The following is a 22,234-nucleotide window of genomic DNA, read 5'->3' as shown; positions in this document are numbered from 1 at the left end:
GAGGGGGAGGGGGAGGGAGAAGGTAAAGGGGGGTAAGCTGTGATGGAAGGAGACCTGACTTGGGGTGGTGAATACACAATACAACATACAGATGATGTGTTATAGAATTGTACACCTAAAATATATATAATTTTATTAACCAGTGTCACCCCAATAGGTTAAATTTTTTAAAGGGCCCTAGGAAAAAAGCCAAGAAAGGCCCAGAGCCAGGGTGATGGGGTGTCGGGGGAGGGGAGGGGAGGAAGAGCAGGCTGGGGCAAGGCCGTGGGGACTGATGGGCAGCAAGCTGCCCGGAGGGTGAATGAGGATAGCCAGGGACTGAACGAGTCTGGGGCCTGGCAGGGCGAGGGGCCCTGCAAGGCGAGGGGCCCAGGTAGAGTTCTTACTTTGAGAGGATTTTCCTCCATGATTCTGCCCCAACGGACCCAGTCGCCACAGGCCTCGGACAAGGGAGACGGGTCGCGCTCCAGGAAGGGGGAGGGGCGGGGTCCCTTTCCGGAAGGGCGAGGAACGTCTCGTGCAGGACGAGTGCACGCTACATCCCTCTACAGTGGAAACCATTATTTCTCCCCTGCCCACCCCACCCCGCCCCGCCCCCCGTAATAGCTGTGCTGGGGTGGGAGACTCGCCGCCCATCCTGGCAGATTCCTCCGCCGGACCCTGCCTAGTAGCCTCCAAGCAGAGGCGCGGGGCGGATCACAGTCGAGAGCACCGGCCTTGACCGAACCGCCGCGGGTGCAGGGGGCGTTACGCGAGGCCTGACTTGCCTGGAGGTGGCCCGAAGCAAGCACCCCCCACCCCACTCGCGTCCTCGGAGCGTGTAGGTCCGCGGCGGTGCAGACTTTTCCGTTTATTGACGCAGGCTTTGAGGCACAGTTGTGAGGTGTTGTGAGGGACAGGCCCAGCCGGGACAGCCCCAGCCGGGACCGCGAGACAGAAAGGGGGTCTGGAAATGGATGACGTGAGGAGGGGGCCAGGAGCCGCGGTGGCAAGCAAGCAACCTAGCCTGCTCCCCAGGCTTCAGTCCGGCCGGGGGGAAAAAAGGTTCTTTGGTCAAACAAGCAAAGCATGCTGGGGAGAGAGCAAGAACGAAGCCCTTTGAGAGGTCTGGGCCGTGGGTCCTGCCCCTACACGGGCACGTTTTTGTCCCGCGGGCTTCCGGGGCCCCGGGGTCGCGGGGGCTTCCTGGCGGGGTTGTGGGGGCGGCGGCGACCCCGTGGCGGGAGGGGCAGCGCGCAGCCGCGCTCGCTCTGCGTGTCCGAGGACTCATCGATGAAGGCCAGATTCTCGCTGGGGTAATCCAGCGCGGAGGCCGTGGGCGGGGAGGGCGGCTCGGCCTTCTCGGGGGGCGCAGGGGATGCGGGCCCGCCGGCCGGCTGCGCTGTGCACGGCGGTGGAGGCAAGAGCGGCTTCTCTTTCTCCGGTGGCAGCGGTGCGGCGGGGCCGCCTCGCTGGGTCACCCGCGCCGTCACTGTGCCGGTCCAGCTGGCCGCCTGCGCCGTGAAGCCGCCCATCTGCGCGGGGAGGAAAAGCAGTCCTCGCCCGGGGGTCCTCGACCACCTCAGCAGCCCTGCCTTGGTCCTCCTGCGTCGCACGGAAGCGCCCTCTACGCCGGGAGCTTTTCCAGAAAACCCAATTTATTTCACCCCTCCCTCCTGTGCCCCCAGAGCCCGTTGCGCTCCTCGGCCGTCTGGACGTGAAGAGTGTGGTGACAGAATGTAGGTCGTCCAATTAAATTTGAATTTCGGACAAACAAGAAAAATAAGTTTAGTATAACTATGTCCCATGCAATATGTGGCACGTACTTACACTAAAATATTATGTATTTGTCTGAGGTTCACATTTAACTGGGCTTCCTGCGTTTTTACTTGGTAAATCCAGCGATCCTGCCCGTAAAAGCCGAGATGGAGTCACCTGCAAACCTGTCTGAATTTATCCCTTTGCCCCTGGCCAGTGCATAATGGGGCTCACTCAGTCCCAGCCCGGAGGAGCCCACACTCTGGAAGGGAGGCCGGCGGGCCAAGCAAATGCTAGGGTACAGCGCGCGAGCTCCACGGCGCAGGCGCGGAGCCGACGCAGGGGCGCCTACCTCTGCCCGGGTGCGGCGGGACACTGCTCGCAGCCAGTTCCCTATGGTGGTGAGCACCGAAGCGAAGTAGGCCAGGCCAAACAGAATCCAGAACCACACCAGCGGCTGATAGACTGCAGAGTTCTGGCTGGTGCTGGCGCCTGGGATACCCCCCAGCGAGGGCAGAAAGAAGATGATTGTAGGGCAAGTGATAAGCCGGGAAGTCACCTTCTCACCACCCATCTTTCCAGCTCATGGAAAGGATCCGCTGTCCCCAGGACAACGAGGGTGTGACAGGGGGTGTGAACACATGCAAGAAGATGAGCGTGCATGATTTGAAGTGGGCAAGAGAAGAGCATGTGAGGGGGAGTGCTCACGTGCAAGAATGTGAGCCTAGGTGAGGGGCGCTCCTGACTATGTGGGTGAACATGCATGGAGGTGCAGGCATGCAAGAAGGTAAGTGTGCATGAGATGTTGTATCGGTGCAGAAACATTAGGGTGCATTCCGAGAGCGAATACAGGGGGTGCAGCCATCCTGTGGGAGTGCACAGACACCACGTGGGGTTCGGAGGGAGAAGCGGAAGTGCAGAGCCTCCGGGTAGGAATCACGTGGGGAGGGAAGTGAAACACAAGAAAGGTGGCCTCACCGGCCACATAATCCCCGAACCCCACCGTGGTGAGCGTCACGACGACGAAGTAGATGGCCTCCAGCTTGCTCCAGCCCTCCACGTAGCAGAACACGAACGTGGGGGTGAGGACAAAGAGCAGGCAGCCAATCAGCAGGAAGAGCACCGCTGACAGAATTCGCACCAGCTCCTTGGGCACGTGCCACTTCTGTAGGGAGTCCCCAAAACGTCCGTCCTTACACCCCACACCCCCTCCTCTGGGAGCCTGAGGGGAGGCTCCCGCGATCTCAGGGCCCGAGCTCGCGTGCCGGGAAGGGACGTAGGAAAGGTATCCTGAGCCCAGGGCTTAGAGCAGCTCACCAGGAAGATGGCTTCTATGTGACCGATGCCGCGGCGCAGGGAGGAGCCCAGCCGGTCCCCGACCCCTGCCAGCAGCATCCCGAACAGCGGGATCCCCACCAGTGCATAAAAGATGCAGAAGAGGCGCCCAGCATCTGTTCGCAGGGCCGCATTGCCGTAGCCTGGGCAGAGGGGCCGTGCAGGAGGTCTAGGGGTTACCTGGCATCCCCCTGCAAATTCCCCCTTGAGAAAGCCCGGTCTCCCCTTGCCCCCTCCATATGCCCAGTCCCCTCCCCCACCGATGGTGGTGATGATGGTGCCTGAAAAAAAGAAGGCACTGCCCAGGTCCCAGGCTGAGTAGTTGCTGTGACTGGTTGAGTTGATTTCAGGGTTCGCACCCCCTCCCAGGGCATCGGCCACTTCCTGCAGGACAAGGCGCAGAAAAAGGAAGCTTAGTCCTTCCCTCCGGTCCTGGCCAAGCCCCTGGCCCTCCAGTGTCCAAGGTGGTTCCCTTCCTACCCCTCCCAGCCCTCCCCTTCCAGCTGGTCTTGCTGAAGGCAGTCCCTTGGAGCAGGCATTGCAAATTGGGCGACTCAAATTTGTTTGACCTCCCCGTTATTTTAGAAACGTTAATCTGCCCCCTAATTTCACACAACAGATTTCCAAATTTCACAGCGGTCAGGAGCACCGACTCTGGGACCAGACTGTCTGGTTTCAGATCCCGGTGATGTGTGAACTTGGGCAGGTGAACTCTCTCTCCTCTGTTTCCGCATCTACCAGGTGGAGACGAGAAGAGCACCGACCACACAGAGTTGCTTGGGAAGGGTTAAAGCACTCACAGCAGAGGAAGCACTGTGGCCCCATGTGGAGACCACCGCCCTCCAACTCCTATCACACCTATGGAAGCTGAATTTGAGTCCCTTGCCTTAGAAAGGGTGATGAAAGTTAAGGACCCTCCCCCCAGGAAGGTTCATATACCCCCGCACAGCAGGCGCTCAATGAGTAGGACCAAAGTAATGGGGTAGCCGAGGGTCTGCCCCTCCCGCCAGCCTGCAGGTCCCTCCGGGCGGGGTCTGTCTTTTGAGAGAGCCTCCCCTAAGGGGTAGAGGTCAGAGCACCCAAGCAGGGGGCGCCCTCGGGCCCTTCCCCAAGGAGCACAGAGCCAAGACACAAAGGCAGGGAGTGTGGGGGAGATCAGAAACCACATCTCTCTCTTCCTACGGCCCTCATTAGCAAGACCCTTTCCAAATTAATTGTCCTAAAGCAACTGGCCCCCAACCCTCCATAGCTCCCCGCTGTCTGCAGAATGGAGTCCCAGATCCCCAGCCCAGGCTTTAAGCCCCTTTTCAATCTGGTCCCAACCTCCTTGTCTCCCGTCTTCCATCCTAAACCTGCTGTTTGGGAACCCACATTAAGGTGACTTTAGCCCCAGATTTCTAAGAGGATCTCATTTCCTGTAATAATGCTTTTTAAATAAAGCCAAGAAGTGAACTGTATGACTGAAAGTGATTTGAGTTTTTTATTTGGCAACACTTTTCCAGTAAATCCACTGCTTAAAGGGAAAAAAAATTCTTTGTCATCCTGTGTGTTCTAATTTTTGTTTCAAATGACTAGGCATCTGCTAAATCCGAGCTCTGCAGAACACCCCGAATTCGCAGCGTGCACGCCTTTGCCCGGGCCTTACTTTGCCTGCAGTCCCTGGCAACCCAATCACTCACTCGTCTCCACGTGCCACCCGTCTCACCTCCTCCTTTCAGTTACCAGCCCTTCCCAAGGGCCCCTGGCACCTCCGCCCTCACCCACAGCACCTAGCCCGGGCCCGGCATACAGCGGGCGCTTAACAAAGGAGGAAGTAAGGAAAGCTCCTTTTCCACTGAATTCTAGTGACCTGTCTGTCCTCTTGCCTAGAGGTGACCTCCTCTAGGGGTGCAGCCTGCATCCGTCCTGCCCCAGTGTCAGTTTCCCTGCTCACACTCTGGCGGCTAGCACAGCACCTCGTACACAGTAGGTGCATCATTGCTGCATGACTAACTGTGGAAGAAAAATAGAGCAGTTGTTGCCCACCCTTCTAGTTTCTGCCCTTCCTTTTCTTCTCCTTTTTCATCCAGGAAAAAAAAAAGAACTCCTTTGTGAAGATAAAATAGGTCAGATTCCCTCCCTCCCTCTGCCCTGTGGTCTGGCCAGCCACTGTCCTGCCCAGGCCTCTGTGGGCCTCCCCCGGCATTCTAGAAGTGTCTAGAACAATGTCAGGCTGCTTTGTGTCCTGGCCCCACCCCATCCTCATCTCTGCCCTGGGTCCTGCCACACTGGCAATCGGCCGGCACACACAGAGGCCTCCATGTACAGATGGCTCCCCTCTCCAAAAGAATGGGCAGGGAAAGTGGGGTGCTCTTTACTCAAGTGAAAAAGCACTCACTTATTAAAGTTAAATCTTAGGTTTTTGATATGATAGTGACTCAGAAATCAGAGAGAGCCACAGAGGTGCAGCTTGACAGTATCCCAGAAGACAAGTCCAACGCTTTCTGTACTTGCTGGGCCAAAGCTGACCCATCCTGCTCTTGTCCCCACTCTAGCCTCTGCATTGTAAGCATGTGTCTTGGGGCACAGGGGCACTTGACCTCGCGTCCACAATGGCACGGACAGGCTGAGGTCCTGGGACCCCCCCCCCCAAAATCATCTGCACACGTTTCTGGGTGTGCTCCTCTGGGATGAGGGGTGTTTGCCGTGTTGCTGGGCTTCTCTAAGGCATCGTGACTCCAGGAGAGTACAGGGACCAAGGTAGAGTAGCCAGACTTAGCAAATACAGATATTGCCCCAGGCCGTAGTTATATTGAAAAAGTATTCATTGTTTAACCGAAACTGACATGTAACTTGGTGTCCTGGATTTTACCTGGTAACTCTAAACCAGGGAGTTAGACCTGTGAAAATTTAACATTTCATGTGCTACAGCCATTCCTCCCTCCCTCCCTCCCTCCACACTGAAGGAGACCTTCCAGGAGCACAGTGCAATGCCAGGCACAGCATGGAAAACCAGGGCCCTCGTGGACGCCATATTGAACACGGAGACCTGACCCCGGCCTCTGCCCTGCACCCCCAGCCACACCCCCAGCCTTCAGGGGCGCCAGCCTGGAAGCAGCACCCCAGCACACGGCCCCACTGGCACACAGCTAGTGCCAGGCGGTCACGGGTGACCGCTGAAGGGGCTCTCGCCCACCCACACACCTGGATGAAGAGCCCTAGGTCCTGGTCGCTCACACATGGATGGGCCCTCAGGAACTTCTCTCGGACCTCCCCCAGCTCCCTCTGGGCCTGCTGCTCGTGAGGCTGCTCCAGGGCCTGGAACACCAGGGCACCGGACACCAAATAGAGCAGGACCAGCGCCAGCAGTGCCAGTAGTGTGGTGCTGCGCATGGCGCGCCCAGGGGCCCGGCCAACTCCACTTCCCTCTTGGGGAGGCTGGGCAGCAGGCTCCTGGAGGGCTGTGGTCACTGCGGGCAGAACCGGGGATGCCTGGATCAATAGCCTGGCCTGGCGCCCCACACCCTCCTCCAACCCCTACCCACCGAAGGGTTCTTGGAGCCCCCTGCCCTGCTGCCCACAGATGTCCTCTCCTCACATCCCTCTGTCTGGACGCTGGGTACCAGGACACACCCAGTCCTCCCCCCACCTCTGTCCTCCCCCTTACCTCCACTGCCCGGCCCTCAGCCCCTGTCCGGGGGGCTCCAGGGTGTGAGAAGAGAAGAGGGCACCGGGAAGGGAAAGGAAGGACAGTGGAAGAGGGAGAGACTGAGCCTGCTGACGGAGAGGCAGAGCCGGGAGGAAGCGCCGGCAGGCGGCGGCGGCGGGGGCGTGGGGAACCGGCCTCCCGGGAGGAGGCTGAGGGGCCGAGGAGGTGCTGGCAGGAGCAGCGGGAGGCCAGGCCGGACCGCACAGCACAGGGCGGGGACGGGGATGGCGGTCCGCTTCGTCCGCTGCTGCTGCCGCCGCTGCTGCTGCTGCCGCAGCATCTTCCCGGTTCCTCCCGCTCCTCCTGCCTCTCCCGGCAACGCTGCTGGCCGCGATGGGCCGGGCGGGGAGCCTCCAAGGTCCCCCAGCGCCCCGCCGCCGGGCTTTCGAGGAACCCAGGGATGGATCCGGTCCCTGCGCAGAGGCGAGGCAGGGAGGTGCCGGGGTGGGAGGTGGGGAGTGCCGGATTCCGGGAAGGAGTGGGGCGGGGGCAACACACGGGACCCGTGCAGCATCCCCCGGGGCAGCTGTCAGCCCCGGGGACAGCGGGGACAGCGCGCCCACGCACCCACGCTGCACAAAGCCTCGCGCACCCCTGCTCCACCCTGCAGCTCCGCCGCCCGCGGCTCGGGCTGCAATCCCACGCTCCACCTGCACTCTCCCCGACTCACGGGCACGCCCGGATCCCAGGGGCGGGCGCGGGCCTCGGCACCCCAGAGGGCCACGCTGACGTGTGCCCACATTCGCGCACGCACACTCAGGCCGAGGGGCCACGGCGCAGCGCCCGCCGCCCAGACACACCGCACACCCGCCGCTCGCTCCCACCGCCTCCCGCGTCTTCACGCCGACGCCTCGGAGCGTGACGGGCGGCCCGGCTCGCGCCACCGCACGATTCCCGGAGGCGCCCGCACGTGGGAGGGAGGTGGCGCTCAGCCTGGACGGTCACCCCCTGCACGCCCCGCGTGGGAGTCGGCCCGCACTCGCTCCCGCGCCCCTGCGCCCCGCACTCACTGTTGGCCCCGCTGCGGCTGAGGCTGCAACCCAGGCTCCCGCGCGGCCTCGCCGGTGCCGGCTGGGCCACGGAGGCGGCTGAGGCGGTAGGGGCGGAGCGGGCGGCCGCCGGGGCTGGGACCCCCCCCTCCCGACGCCAGAAGCCCCCCTCCTGCCGCGTTTAACCCCTCCAACGCCTTGCCTCCCTCTGGGCCGCGCCCTCGCCGATGCTGCCCCCCACAGCCCCCTAACCTGCGGGAGCCCTGTGCCCTAAGTCCGGCCAGTCCGGGGAGCTTAGTGGCAGAGGAGCTGGAGAGGGGCTGCTGCTGGGTCCGGCCTCAAGTGTCAGACCAGAGAGCTGGCACCGCCCCTCAGGCCAGACAGAGTGGCCAGAGGCTCGGCCTGGGGCTGGACATCATCCCGCTCACCTCTGGACTGGCGCCCCGCTCATCTCCCAAACCCGCTATGGGACGGGAGAGGCAACTCCCCGCCCCTGGGGACAGCCTGGCCCTTGGGCTCCACACTCAGGAGGGAGGGGATCCTGCCAGACAAAGGGTGGGGGATCCGCTCTGGCAAGCTAGCTGGACGTGGCCCAGGCGGGGTGGGGCCCAGGTCTGGGGAGCCATGCTGGGGCCCCTCCTGCCCTTGCTCCGGTGCCGCCCACCACCCCTCGGTCCTCACCTGTGTTCACCCGGTGTGGAGCCCGGCCAGCAATCCCTCCCCGGGTGCTCAAACCGCCAGGGCCCTGGGAGGTCCGGGACCTCTATGCTCCTCTCTGCTCTTACCCTCTTTACAATGCCCACCTCTCCAAAGACCCTGGCCCCTGCCTGGGGTCCTCAGCCCTTAGGGTGGGTGGTGGAAACGGGGCCTCCAAGGCCGACCAGCAGGGGGCCTCCACCCACGACCAGACTCCACTTACAGAAAACCACGCTGACTCTCACCTGGGGGTGCCATTCTGAGCACTAAAGAGGTCAGCATTTGTACGCCCGGCACACAGTCAAGTGCCCTGCAAACATCGGCAACTTCCCGTTGAACGAGAAGTGACCGTGCCCTCCGTAGAGGCCCCCGAAGTCCTGCTGTCCAGGACGGTCCCAAGTGAAGGGTTCCGAGACAGGCTCAGCACTAGGCCCTGGGGACTCCGGGATGGGACGGTCAGGTCCATGTACAGGAGACAGACCCCCCCGATAAATAACTCCCAGCCATGGGACAGATCTGCCCGGGCCATGGTTGCAGAGGGCAGTAACTGCTGTTAGGGGTGGCCAGAGAAGGGGGCCCCAGGAGCCCCAGGAAGACTGTGGGGGCAGCCCACCCTACCAACCAAACCCACACCTGTTAGGGAGATGGGGCTGCCCAGGCAGGGGCCGACCCCTCCTCCACAGGCCCCAGACGAGCCTGCCTTGGACCTCAAGGCCAGGCTGGGTGTGATGGCAGGGAAGCGGGGTCTGCAGAAACCCCGATCCACTGGGGAATGAGAGGCAATAACAGCCACGTGACCACGGAGCTACAAGACCAGGAGGGGACACAGTTCCCTGACCCGGAGAGGGGAGGCAGCTAAAAGCAGTGACATTGAAAGCTGGTTTTGCCCTGGCTGGCGTAGCTCAGTGGATTGAGCTCGGGCTGCGAACCAAAGTGTTTCAGGTTCGATTCCCAGTCAGGGCACATGCCTGGGTTGCAGGCCATGACCTCCAGCAACCGCACATTGATGTTTCTCTCTCTCTCTCTCCCCCACCACCTCCCTCCCCTCCCTCTCAATAAATAAATAAATAAATAAATAAAATCTTAAAAAGAAAAGAAAGCCAGTCTTAAGGAAAGAGTAGAAATTATTCAAGTAGGGAGGGGACTGGGGTAGGAGCAGGGCCCTTCAGGTCTGTCCTCCCTCCAGACTGCAGGCTCCTCCCTCTCCCTCCCTACCCACCGGCCTCGGGGAGGAAAGGAGCCCCCATCAGAGGCCGGTGTCTGATCAGCGTTCAGCCAAACAAGACAACAGTTCAAGAAGCACAGACAACGGACGGAGGGTGGCTGGCCGTGGGGCACGGACACTGTTTATTGAGTGGCAGACACGGGAGAGGTAGCTGGCTCCGGCAGAGAAGCGGAGGCGGCGGTCATGCCAGGGTGCTGTGCGCATCTGGCAGCCAGGGCCATGCCCCCCATCATCCTGGGGGCTGGCGCGAACTCACTACAGTGGGAGTAGCAAGGAGCCGGCCAGGGGAGGGGGTGGCCACGGCCCCTGGGATTCTGGGCAAGAAGCAGCACATGAACTTGGCACAGGGGCCCGGGGCGGGGGGGATGGGGGTCTGGGAGTTCTGGGGAGAGGCGGAGGGGGATCACGTCTGTGGAGTGGAATAGAGACTGTGGTGGTGGCTGCCTGGGCCCAGCACCTGGGAGAAGAGCAGGGGCGTGGTCCGCGTCTGGCTGCCCCCGTACCAGCCTGGCTCCCGCCCGATGGCGCCGTACCAGCTGCCGGAGCCGAGACTGCCTGACATGCTGCAGACAGAGAGACAGGGTCAGTGCCAAGGCAGTGACCAGGGAGGAGGAGAGGCCAACGGCAGAGCCCACTGACCCAGACATCCCAGGACCCAGGGCTTGAGCATGGCAGACGGTGGCCAAGTGCGTCCTTGGGGCACGAGGGGGGACGGCAGAGGGACCCCCACCCACTGCAGATGGAATCCAAGGCCAGGGCACGGGCAGGGGCTGGATGACAAGACTCGGCTCTAGGTCCCCGGCTCTACAGGGTGAGCCGGAGCACAGGGGTCCCACCTGGTGCTCTCGCCCTGGCCACGTTCCCAGGAGCAGCTCTCCTCCTCGCAGTGCCCGGCCCGGTCAAAGAAATAGGAACGAGAGCCAAAAACCTGCCCATTGAGGATGCGGCTGGTGCTCTGGGAGAGGAAGCCGCCATTGACGTTCTCTCCTGCCCCACAAGGGCTTCCCACAACCACCCCAGGCTCCAGCCCGGGCTGTCCCAGTGCCACCGCCCCCCACCCTACCCGCCACGCCGGCCCTCACCAGGTCCTGCGGAGGCCGGTGCACCCGGAAGAAGCCCACCAACAGGGTGGTGGGCAGCAGCTCCCACACAAAGAGTATGAGGCCAAACACCAGGTAGCCCTTGTTGCCCAGGTCGTTCACCAGGTCCGCCTGTGGGAAAGCAGGGGCTCATGCCACTCGGCAACTGCGCCGGTGGGGCGCTTGGCCAGGGCCCAGGAGCCACGGCCACTGAGAGGGGAGCGGGCAGGTGGAAGGCCCACCTGGTCGGAGACGTTGTACCAGTCGTAATCAAAGGCGTCCAGCCGGCTCCGGGGAGCCAAGGCCAGGGCTGCCAGGTTGTAGCAGGCTCGACTGGCGTACAGCAGGACCATGGCGCCACCCATCGCAGCTGCCTGGCACACACTGGTCCCCTGGCACAGAGGACAACGGGGGACACCTCAGGGAGGGGAGGCTCCAGCTTCCCCTCTCTCCTGAAGACCAAAGCCCCAAGACCCCAAAGGACACCAGGCACCAGGCACGGGACCCTACCTTGGCCTCCAGGTAGATGCTGGTGGAGGGCGCCCGCCGGGCAACAAGGCAGAGGCAGGCAGCAAGAGAGAGCGCGCAGATAACAAACAGGGAGTCGCTCACCAGGACGCGCACCAGCAGGAGGGCCCAGGGCTGCGCCCGGCGCCGGCGGGACAGCACAGCGCACAGCACATTCACCAGCAGAAAGAGCAGCGAGGCCCCCACGAAGGCCCCTCGGACAGCCAGCCTGCAGCCCACAGCACAGTCAGCCCCGCGGCTGCCCTCGGTGCTCACCCCCCGCCCAGCCTCCCCCGGTGTCCATCAGAACCACCTCAGGCTATCCGGACTGAACCCTGTCCCTCCAGTTTTGCAAGTGGGGAAACTGAGGCCCAAGGCGGTCAGAAGGCGACCGACAGTGGTGGTACAGCGGAAGGAGCCCACTGGGTGTCAGAAATCTAGGCTTAAGCCCTGGCTCGGCCTCCAGCCACATCTATGACCTTGAACATGGTGCTTCACCTTTCTGGGCCTCAGTTTCTTCATCTCTCAAGTGGAGATAATAACAGCCTCACATGTCAGTTGTAAAAATTAAAGATGTTTGTAAAAGCTCTTAGTAAACGGTAAAATGTTGCACAGATGACAGGAGTATTGCCACCCAAGGTCACCCAGAAGTGGTTTGGTGTTGGAGCTTCCGAGGGTGGGAGGCTCCAGCTCCTGCACTGTCACAGATGATCCTGGTACCCCTCCCCTGACGGCTTCTCTTCCTGTTGCCCTTCACGCACGCAACGCCCCTGCTGGGCCACCTGCGCCAGGTGCTTCACTTTCCCCAGCTCTGTCACAAACACTCCCTGAGCTGTCCCTACCTTAGCCCCGCCACAGGGGAAGGGATGGACACCAGGCTGCTGCCGGCCTAGGGGCTGAGCCCACCAGTGTCCCGAGTACTTACAAGCCTCGGCTCATCTCTGGCCGACGCTTCGCCTTGGCCTTGAACACCACCTGGGAGCAGAGATGCTCATTATTCCTTTGCGCCCTTGAGACTCGCCTCCCCATGGCCCCCCCGCCGCCCCCCGCCGGGTACCACAGTTACCTGGGCAAAGTAGAGGTTCATGAGCGTCAGCGTGAAGAACTGCAGGCAGACGGGGAAGCAGTAGAGAAGCCAAAAGGGCAGGGGCCCCAGGCGGTTGGCTCGGGGTGTATCTCGGAAGTAGAAGGAAAAGAGGGTGGTACGCAGGGCAGCCCAGAGCAGACAGAGTGCCAGGAACACCGTCTGATAGCTGAGACGCTTGTGTCCGTACAGGAGCACCAGCCAGAGCTGGGCATAGACGGAGAAGAAGAGCAGGGCGTACAGAGTGGTGTAGGCCGCGGTGAGCCCCAGGGTCACGGCCGGTGGCAGCGCAGGCACCAGACCAGCAGCAGGCACCAGGCCAGACAGGTTACTCTCCATGTCAGGGAGGGAGGCCTGAATCCTGATACAGAGATGGAGGGGCTGGCAGGGGGCCAGGGAAATAAAAATAAATATGGAGGGGTGGGAGGTGCAGGGTGCAGAGACAGAGATGGGGAGCTCAGGGGGAAAGAAGTTGTGGCTGGCCAGGCCCTTCCCTGAAACGGAGGGACATTCGCCCTTGCAGCAGCCCTTGAGGCGAGGCACTGGCAGCCTGGGGCCTGGGCCCTTCACTCAGGAGCGTGGAAGGACAGTCTCTCCTCTCCAGGGCTGAGGGTGGAAGGCGTGGGGGGGTGGGGAGTGTCGCCGCCCTGGGCCAGTCCCAGAGCCAGGAGCTTGGAGTTGCAGAGGCTGAGGAGAGGGGTACTTGGCCTTGGTCGCTCCAGTCGTCCGGGCAGGAGGGGGAGAGCCGGTCGATGCCCCTCGGTTCTGGGCAGCGGTCGCTGCTGGGGGCGCTCAACACCCAGCTCTCCCCCTCCTCAAACTGGAGGCTCTCTCCCCTCCAACAATCCGGATGGGGTGGGGGGCCTCTGCCTTCAGTCCTGGGATTCCGGATGCTGCCAACCCACCCTCCACTGCGTCCACTCTCCAGCCGCGGGAGGCGGGAGGAGGTCGACGCCAGGCCCTCAGTCCGCCTCTGGAGGAGCCGGCTCCGGTCGCTGGGACCCGGGGCTCCGGGGCTCCGGGGCTCCAGCTCCCCGGCTCCTGCGGCTCCGCCCACTCTTGCGCCTGCGCGGGCGCCGTTTGCTACGCAAATTGCGTAGGATCTAAGCACCCCCCGGCCCCAACCCCGCAACCTCGCGCCGCACCCCGGGCGTAGTCGTTCGAGAATGGGTGTGAGCTACGCCGCTGCCAGGCGCGGGGAGTTGGGAGAGGCGGCGGGCGATCGAGGTGCTGGGGCAGCACCGTATTCGGCCGGGGCCCGGGCGGGTTGTGTCCGTGGCCACCCGCCCTTGCCTGTGTGCGGGGCCGCCAGTTCCCACGCTTCTCTACCCCATATCCAAATCCAGATCGCGCCACCAGGCCGAGGGCGGCAACGACTTCCCCTCGCCCTGTCTCTGAAGAAAACTTCCGCCCACAGCCAAGATGGCCCCCGGGCCCCGCCCTCTGGGCCAGCACCCGCAAAGCCCCGCAGCAACCGGAGGCCCGCCAGTCCCCCGCCCTAACCGGCCGCGGTTCCTGCTCACCTGGCCCGCCGCTTGCCAGGCGCGAAGCCCCCGCGAGTCCTACGGCCACCCTCACAGGGGCCCCTATCCCTTCTCCTGCGCTTCGACGGTCATCCTCCAGGGAGGAGGCTCCCTCGCTTATCTCTAGGGCTCCCCAGATGGCGTGGGGAGTGGTGCCCGTGCTGCGTGCGGTGCGAGGTTCCCACAGTGCGGGGGAGGAGGGGCCCGGTCACCCAGTCCAGACGGAGTAGTAACGACAGCAGCAACGATGCATTCTAGAGCTGAACTTCAATTACGCCTTTGCTAAGCGCTTCCACCCACAGTAATCACGACTTGGTTTACAAAGCTCACTGGTCCCTGAGGGAAGCGTCATTATCCCCATTTTACAGGGGTGGAAACTAAGGCCCAGAGGGGTTTAAGGACTTGTCCACAGAAGCTAGCCCCGAGGTTCCAAATTCCCTGGGCACCCCAGAGAATCCTTCATCTGCTCCCACACACGCCGCAAGTACAAGGAAGTTGGGAGAAGAGCATCCAGAGACCAGGAAGGGACCCAGGAGGAAGGCGGTGGGCGGGCAGCAGGTCGGGCCGCGGGGGCGGGGCCTGGGTCGACGGTGGCTCCACCTCCTGGTGACATTTCGATGGCTGATTGGGCCGAGCTGGTGACAGTTCCCGTTGCCCAGGCAGCTAGAGCCGGGACTCCCTCAGTGCTAGAGGGAGGTGCAGGCCGGGGTCAGGGGCCTCGAGATCGGGCTTGGGGTGAGACTTGCGTGCCGTCATTACGGGCGGGTCGAGCCGGGGCTTGGGTAGGGGTCCGGGGCTCCACAGCACCAGGGCTCTGGAAGGAGATTTAGATCGCGGGTAGACAGGCTGAGCTCCTTGCCCGGCCAGACTCCGAGGACAGACGGGGGGCCTGGGAGGCCAGGCGGATCTGGGGTCCTAAGGCGGGAGAGGGAACTTGGGGCGCCTGCTTCCCCGCCCACCGCCAGCCACCGTTTGCCACAGCTGTGCCCTAACTACCTACCGTCTTGTCCCTACAGCCCAGAGCATGTTCCAGATCCCAGAGTTTGAGCAGAGTGAGCAGGAAGACTCCAGCCCTGCAGATAGGGGCCTGGGCCCCAGCCCCACAGGGGACCGGCCTCCAGGCTCCAGCAATCACCGGTGTAGGGCCCCAGGCCTCCCGGGGGAAGCTGGTCGTCAGCAGGGCCAGCCAGCCAGCAGAAGCCACCATGGAGGTAGGCACCCGCCCCCCCCCCCTTCTGCCTGTCCACCTTGTCCCCAGCCCAGGAACTCCCTGCACCTCAGCCTCCTCCACACTCACTGGGTGGCTTTGAGTAAGTCCCAGCTAACTTGGGCCTCAGCTGTCCTCTTCTGTGAAACGGAGCAATTAATCACCACCATGTAGGATAATTAGCAGAATATACAGGAAGCACTTAATTGTAGTGTTGGTGCTTAGACAACGCTCACATAATGTAGCTGTCGGTGTGGGACCACAACAGAAATCACTGGGAGTCAACCAGTGAACCAGAAAGGGGAAGTGACTTGCCTAAGGTCACACTTATTTGTTGGTTCCTTGGGGTAAAGGGCTTAAGCCTCCACGGTGCGTGCCCTGGGCTTCCAGCCCTCAGGTCTGTGCCTGCCCACTCTCTGGCTCACACCCACACCAGACTATCCTTGCCAGCTGCTGGGGGCAGGGGACCCCAAGAGGCAGACAGCCCTCCCAGGCAGCTGGTCTGTGTGGGGGCGGGGAAGCAGAGCTGGATGGAAGGATGGGTACTGGAGAGGGCAGTGGCCATGTTTCACTCAGTTCCCGCCTTCCAGGGTCCGGCACAGGCCTTGGCACTTCAAAATACCACAGGGGTCTTCTGAGAAGGAAAACCACGCCCCTTGCCGGCAGAAATCTAAAGGGCCCTCTCCCCATTTTCCGGAGCAAGAAGGCTGACTTGGGCCTTGTCCCCGCCCCGTTCACACACACACTGTCAAGCTGAACTCCACAGACTCTCTCTAACTTCCAGATCTTTGCTGCATTTCTGCTCACAGCAGCTCTCCCCTCCCACCTGGCTGTCCCTCCTCGGTATCAGGTGTTTAATCTGTGCCCGCGCCGTCCCAGCTGCTGGGGGCACATCCGTGAACAGAGGAGATAAAGGCCCTGCCCTTGTGGTGCCTGCACTCTAGTCGGTGGGGGACTCGGGCCATAAACAAACCAGTAAGCAATACAATGAGCTACATGATGACACACGCTGGGCAGCAGTGTCAGAAAGTCTACTTTCTCCGGGCCCGGAGTGCTGGGGGCCAGGGTCCACCGAGCTCAGAAGCACTGTTTGAGCAGAGGGTAGAAGGGAGGAGGCAGGAGCCACCGCCTCCCTGTGCAGAGATCTCGAAGGGATGGGTGAGAATGCAAAGGCCCTGAGGCCAGTGCGGCCTGAGGGATCAGTGTGGGGGAGGGGAGTTGAAGGGACTCCAGTGCAAGAGTGGGAGGGGCGGCTGGGCAGGGCCTGGGAGGCTTTGGTTTTCCTTGGAGTGAGAACTTGGGAGGGCTTTGCTTAGAGCCCAGTGATCCAATTTGATCTCCAGAGCATCACTCTGCAGCAGCCTGTGGGCTGCTTGGGAGGAACTTACTGATAGTGATCGGGTCTAGGTTCTGCCCCTGGGAATGAGCGTGCGGAGGGCGGAGAAGGAAGTCCAGGAAAGAAAAGCCAAGAGATGGGGAAGGCCCGCTCCTGTTCTATGGAACTAGACTGGAGTGGCCGAGGAGAGAGTGGCTGGGGGCTGGAGTAGCCTTCCTGGGTAAACTGGGGGTGTGGCTTGGGGCTGGGGGGGGGGGACCTGAGCCATGGAGGAGAGGGCTGGCACAACCCGAGAAACTAGATTTAAGGAGGAGGGCGTGAGAATGGTCTGAAGTAGCAATAAGGAGCCAAGGGGTTGCCAGACCCAGCCATGAGGAGGGCTGCCGGGGAGAAAATAGAAACCACTAGAGAAGACTCTCCAGGATTTATTAAACTTTTGACCTACTTTTCAATGTCTAAAAAAGCAAGTGATTTTTCCGTAGAAGATTCCCAAGTGCCAATAACCTGCTAGAGCCACTGCCTTCCTCTAGATGGGCAGGGTCCTTTCACTCTTCATACTCCCTGCCTCCTGGGCCCTGCTGGACTGTGTCCCCAGGGCAGTGACTGCAGCCACCGTGTACACTGTGACTGGTCAGTACATAGCCCGGTGCCTGGGAGGGGCAGGCGCGTGGGGAGCTGTGGGTGTGGGTCGCGGAGAGGGGAGGAAGGACACCCCGTGGGAGAAAGAGCCCGGCATTGGGCACCAGGGCCAGACGGCAGGGTTGAAACACGGCTTTGCCCTTGGTTAGCAGGTTGAGCTGGAGCAGGTTAGTTAACTCTCTCTGCCTCAGTCTCCTTCTCTGTTAAATGGGAATAGAACCAGGCCCCTGCTCTGAGCAGACCTGGGGGTTGCCGTTCATTCATTCATTCGGCGGAAAGGAAGACATGATAACCAACACCCCCGATGACAGGCGAGTAAAGCCTAGGTTAGAGCCAGGGTGGAAGGGCTGGAAGGCTGCGCCAAGGAGTTTGGACTTGATCTCATAAACAACAGGGAGCCACGGAGGTCTTCAGGGAGAGGACAGGCACAGCCGGGTGCAGAGCGGGGTGGGCAGACCGTGGCCACAGGCCAAATCCCCCTCTTCATACAGACCATGAGCTAAAAATGGTCTTTATATTTTGAAATAGCTGACAATCCAAGAACATTTCATAATACGTGAAAATAGTACGAAATCCCGCTTTCCGTGTCCCTAAATAAAATCGTAGTGGCATACAGCAGTGCACAGGTGTTTACATGGTGCTTGTGGCTCTTTCCAGCCATTTCCACAGCACTGAGTGGGTGTGGCACAGACTGTGGGGTCTGCAGCGCCCCACATATTTACTCCCCGACCCTTACAGAAAACATCTGCCAGCTCTTGCTTTCTGATTTTGTCAGCGCTGAGCAAGATGGGGATATAGGGCTTTGGTACCCCACATGGCTTTGGGGTACACAGGGAGTCGGGGCTGGGGCCTGCAGGTGCTAGAAGCAACAGGGGCTGCATTGCAGGGGGCAGGCAGTGTGAGGGCACCTGCTTGTGGAAGAGCAGGATCCAAACAGCCCTGCGTGGTGGCAGAGCGTCACTGCCTCCCACTGCGTGCCACGTCACTGTTTAAGTAAGTCTGCAAGGATGCCCACGGGGCCTGACCGGGGTAGAGTTCGGTCCCACCCGTTTACCTGGAAGCCCAAGGAGGGTAAAGAGCTAAAAGCTATCTCCAGCCCAGGCCCCTCCCACTGCCCCACCCCAGCCCCAGGCTCACTCCGGGAGGGTGGTGTAAGTGGGCTGACCCGTGCTCCCAGCCAGGGAGCAGTCACGCCCCCTCCCCCTCCCTTACCTTCCACGGTGGGGATAGGCCACCTCTGCCCTACCTAGGGGCATCTAGGGGTGAGAGCTGATAGGGGGTGTGATGATTCAGACGGAAGATCACAAAAATCCCCCAGGTGTTTTCCAGTGAATAGGACACTTTAAATATCTAACTGACGCAAATGTGGGTCATTTAGGCGATGGCTGGCTTGGCATTGCTAAATCCATTGCTTTGGTGAAAATCCCCCACCCCCTAGGCTAGGCTCCAGGTCGAGTTCCCTGCGGCACAAGAACTAAGGAGACAGGCCCTGAGGCCAGATTCATTAGTTTTGGACTTCTGCTCTGCTACCTACTGGCCGAGTGACCCTGGGCAAGTCACCTTCTCTGTGCCTTCGTGCTCTCCTTTGCCAAATGCAGGCAGTGAGTAACCTCCCTCCGAGGGCGCCATGAGGCCCTAATGAATGAATGCCCGCGAAGCACTTCCGCGTTGACACATCTGGTGTTCTGCTTGTGAGTCCTGGGTGGGGCGGCTGTGCCCGGACCCAGTGCCCATCTGCAAATCACTCACCTTCCTACTCTCTGGCCGGGCCGCTGTCCAGTGTGGTGCTGGTTTGGGTTCTTAGAGCTAGTAAGAGAATAATAGGAGACGCTTCCTGAGCACTTAAGTGGTCAACCGTGTGCCTTTGGGGAAGTTCTTAAGGACTAGGTGTATCCATTTCCTCATCTGTAACGCAGGGAGAACTTGGCAGCCACCTCACCGGGAAGGTCGGAGGCTGCAGGTCGTGGAAGCAGGAACGTGGTTGAGGTGGGGCCCACCTAGCAGCGGACCCCCGCCTCACTGCCCACAGAGCTGGAAAGCGCTCTGCAGACGGGTCTTTCTGTTCCCAGCTCCTCTGGCCCCTATCCCCAGCCCCCACTCGTGATTTAGCTGTCTGTTGCCCACTCGCACCTCGACCCTCAGAGTCTTTATAGTGTCCCTACCTGACCTCGGTCCGGGCTTTGGGGAAGCTCAAAACACCTAGGCACTCTGCACGCTTGACCTAAGCCTTTCTGGATCCAGTCCTCTCTCTTCTTCTTCTTCTTCTTCTTTTTTTAAAAAGATTTTACTTGTTTATACTTAGAGAGAGGGAGAGAAACATCAATGTGTGGCTGCCTCTCGTGAACCCCTCACCGGGAATCTGGCCTGCAGCCTAGGCATGTGCCTTGACTGGGAATTGAACCAGCGATGCTTGGGTTCTCGGGCCAGCACGCGATCCACTGAGCCACACCAGCCAGGGCCTCTTTCTGCTTCTTGGCTTTCTCAGCCGGGTATCTGGAGCTGGAATGCTTGGAAGCCCTGCATCCCCCGGAGCTGAACCACAGGGGTCTGCTGAAGGTCTTCTGGAGGGAGCACAAGACACTTATGCCCGGCTTCAAGACCTGGCCTAAATCTTGCTTCCTTCGAGAAGCCTTCCCTGACAGAGGGGCCCTGCCATGGACACTGGGCACGTTCTTGGCGCCTGTTCCTGGCCCGTCTTCCTCTCCGTTACTTAGCTCCAGGTTTTTGCTCCTGGGGCTGGTTCTCAGAGTTGGTCCGGGTATGGGGCTGGCAGGAGTGAGCGCCTGGCTCACAGTGCACGAGCCTAACAAACTCCCAGCACAGCAGAGGCGCCACACTGAATAATGACCCATGGTGCACTTTCGGCTCCCAGAGCACTTGCATGTTCTACTTCATGTGACCTTTACACAGGAAGGAATAGGTTTATCTCCACGTGGAGGTGAAGACCCAAGCTCAGAGAGCAGAAGGGTGTTTGGACAAGGGAATCGGTGAAGCTCATGGAATAATCATTGGACTTTGGAGTCCAGTGCAAGTCTAGGCACTTCCAGCCTCAGAGCTTCACAGCTGTGTGACCGGGGGCCAATCTTAACCTCTGTAAGCCTCTGCCTTCTCATCTGTAGAACAGATGTTAGTCTGTGGGCAAAGTGAATATTCACTTCCCAGAATGGTTAGGAGCATAATGAGAGTGCCCAGGGCCTAGCACACGCTTAAGTGCCTCATATTACCTAAAAAACATCCGGGCACTTCCTCCCAAACAGGTGCTGTGGGAGGTGAAAACATGCTGCTGGCAGGTTCTGGCTGCCGGGGGCCTCCTGTAGGCAACAGTGAAGCAGGTGAGCACCAGCAGGTGGCTTGCAAAGCTGGAGCTCAGCCCTGCTCTGCTGGGGCTGGACGCCCTGCATCCAGGGAACTGCTCTCCACTGCTAGAGAACGGAGGTGGTTCGAGAGCTAACAACCCATGGCCTTGCACTAATAAATATAACTTACTATTTATTGTGCCCTTATTTGGTGCCAGGCACAGGAGAAGGTCTTTGTAGGTATTAAGGCTCTAGCCCATTATTGGGGCTCAGTTAAGATGTGTGGGATTAATGAGAGGTTAATTCGAATCTTCACAAAAAGCCCCAGGAGCTTCCCTCTATTTATAGATGAGGGAAGCGGACCTCTGAAAATCACACTCTGATGTGCACACAAATACATCAGCCTAGGCCGGTGGAGCGAATAATGCTGGGGGCTCAGGGGAGTTGAGATTCACGTCGTCCCCGCACTGTCGACCCTCTCTGTAGGCGCTGGATCTGTGGAGCCCCGGAGTCGCCACAGCTCGTACCCCGAGGGGACCGAGGAGAATGACGATACCGAGGAGGAGGAGCCCAGCCGCTTCCGCGGCCGCTCGCGTTCGGCACCTCCCAACCTCTGGGCTGCACAGCGCTATGGCCGCGAGCTCCGGAGGATGAGCGATGAGTTTGAGGGTTCCTTCAAGGTGAGCTCCTTCGGGACGAAGGGGGAGGACTCGTGCGGGAGTCTGCTGGGACCTGTACTTCCAGGTCACCTCCCACCTGGCTGGTCCGTCCGAGGCCCAGGGCACGCCGGGACCTGCAGTCTCAGGACTGGTCCCTCTCGGAGTCCCAGGGCATGACGGAATCTGTAGTCCTAACCCCGGGACGCTACTTGTCGCTTCCTGAATCCCAAAGCATGCTGGGATCTGTAGTCCAGGCCCGCTCCAGAAGGCCAAGATTGGGGCCCCCAAATCCGTGGAACTCGAGGCATGCAGGCTACTGTGTTCCTAGCCAGCTTCTTCCGGGTGTCCGGCTTCTTTACCTTCAACTTCGGAACGACTTCTTTAATTCTTGAATTGCGATCCCATCTTCCAGTTGGTCTCCGGCTCTGGCGCCAACATACAGGTTCTCCTACACGTCCTCTCCCAGTTCCCAGGACAGGGCGTCTGGGGTCTAACTCGCCCTACTCCTAAGGGCCCAAACAAGCGACCTCTCTTGCTTAGGAAAGTGACCTAGAAGACCCTCTCAATACAGGCCATGTTGGGAGCTGTTCTTTATTTCCCCGGGTTCTCACTTAAGGATGGGATACCGGAAGTGGCGGGCTGTGACTTGGGCTGCTAATTCATTGAACCTTTCCTTCTTCCCACCCGAAGGGACTTCCTCGCCCGAAGAGCGCAGGCACAGCGATGCAGATGCGGCCAAACTCCAGCTGGACGCGCATCTTCCAGTCCTGGTGGGATCCGAACTTGTGGAGAGGAGGCCCCGCCCCCTCCCAATGACAGTCCTTCCCACATTCTGAGGCTCCCCCTGCGCGCGCCGCCACCGGCAGCCATCTTGCGTGTGGGCGGAAGTGGCTTCCGTAGGCCTAGCCTATGCAAAAAGAGGATCAGGTCTCTCCCTTTCGGAAGGCGTTGACCCAGGACCTGATTCCCTTCCGGAGTTTGCGGGGAGTCTTCGAGGATTCGGTCCCATCGGAAGTTTGGAAGTTTTTCCGCCCTCAGCTGCTGGAAATGGGTTGCCTCAGGCGCCTGCGCCGTTGCTATTCGGGATAACTATCTTCACCAGAACCCTTTGCTCCGCGGTGACAACTGCGAGCCGACGCTCTCCACGAACTATGCTAATAAAGTCCACATCTCTGCCGCCGATTCTGTCCATCGCTGGGGGCTAGCGGGCAGCGCCAGCACTATTTAAGAGACC

At 60.7% G+C, this 22,234-nt stretch overlaps 4 protein-coding genes across 8 annotated transcripts in view; 1 reads left to right on the top strand and 3 right to left on the bottom strand.

Moving 5' to 3' along the window:
• Positions 1–89: 89 nt before the first annotated feature.
• On the bottom strand, positions 90–6,578 carry KCNK4 (potassium two pore domain channel subfamily K member 4). The gene is made up of 6 exons (XM_028517401.2): positions 6,256–6,578; positions 3,333–3,456; positions 3,055–3,215; positions 2,716–2,902; positions 2,090–2,229; positions 90–1,514 (listed from the first exon to the last, which is right to left on the bottom strand). Exons 1-6 carry the CDS (start codon positions 6,442–6,444, stop codon positions 1,128–1,130), a joined length of 1,188 nt encoding a protein of 395 aa, XP_028373202.1. The 5' UTR covers positions 6,445–6,578; the 3' UTR covers positions 90–1,127.
• A 3,191-nt stretch (positions 6,579–9,769) lies between these two features.
• Positions 9,770–14,356, bottom strand: GPR137 (G protein-coupled receptor 137). Of its 2 annotated transcripts, XM_028515767.2 has the most exons (8): positions 13,864–14,356; positions 12,323–12,721; positions 12,182–12,231; positions 11,260–11,485; positions 10,992–11,141; positions 10,753–10,881; positions 10,507–10,625; positions 9,770–10,233 (listed from the first exon to the last, which is right to left on the bottom strand). In XM_028515767.2, the coding sequence occupies exons 2-8, from the start codon at positions 12,677–12,679 to the stop codon at positions 10,074–10,076; spliced, it is 1,191 nt and encodes a 396-aa protein (XP_028371568.1). In that variant the 5' UTR covers positions 12,680–12,721; positions 13,864–14,356; the 3' UTR covers positions 9,770–10,073. The 2 variants fall into 2 exon arrangements, with proteins under 2 accessions (XP_028371568.1, XP_028371567.1); XM_028515766.2 differs by lacking the exon at positions 13,864–14,356 and having other exon boundaries at positions 12,323–13,468.
• The window catches only part of PLCB3 (phospholipase C beta 3), a 28,477-nt gene continuing 17,832 nt past the window's right edge, over positions 11,590–22,234 (bottom strand). The window contains exon 32 of the mRNA XM_036029661.1: positions 11,590–11,778. The gene's annotated coding sequence lies outside the window, so the exon portion shown is untranslated. The remainder of the gene's footprint in view (positions 11,779–22,234) is intronic.
• Positions 13,500–22,182, top strand: BAD (BCL2 associated agonist of cell death). Of its 4 annotated transcripts, none has more exons than XM_036029662.1 (4): positions 13,500–13,567; positions 14,880–15,074; positions 20,828–21,021; positions 21,691–22,182. In XM_036029662.1, the coding sequence occupies exons 1-4, from the start codon at positions 13,507–13,509 to the stop codon at positions 21,814–21,816; spliced, it is 576 nt and encodes a 191-aa protein (XP_035885555.1). In that variant the 5' UTR covers positions 13,500–13,506; the 3' UTR covers positions 21,817–22,182. The 4 variants fall into 4 exon arrangements, with proteins under 4 accessions (XP_035885555.1, XP_035885556.1, XP_028371570.1 ...); XM_036029663.1 differs by lacking the exon at positions 13,500–13,567 and adding an exon at positions 14,266–14,347; XM_028515769.2 differs by lacking the exon at positions 13,500–13,567 and adding an exon at positions 14,519–14,598.

Source organism: Phyllostomus discolor, chromosome 6, assembly GCF_004126475.2.
Source record: "Phyllostomus discolor isolate MPI-MPIP mPhyDis1 chromosome 6, mPhyDis1.pri.v3, whole genome shotgun sequence".
NCBI classification, from domain to species: domain Eukaryota; kingdom Metazoa; phylum Chordata; class Mammalia; order Chiroptera; family Phyllostomidae; genus Phyllostomus; species Phyllostomus discolor.
Note: the sequence above shows the minus strand (reverse complement) of the source record. Positions and strands in the feature narration are given on the sequence as shown.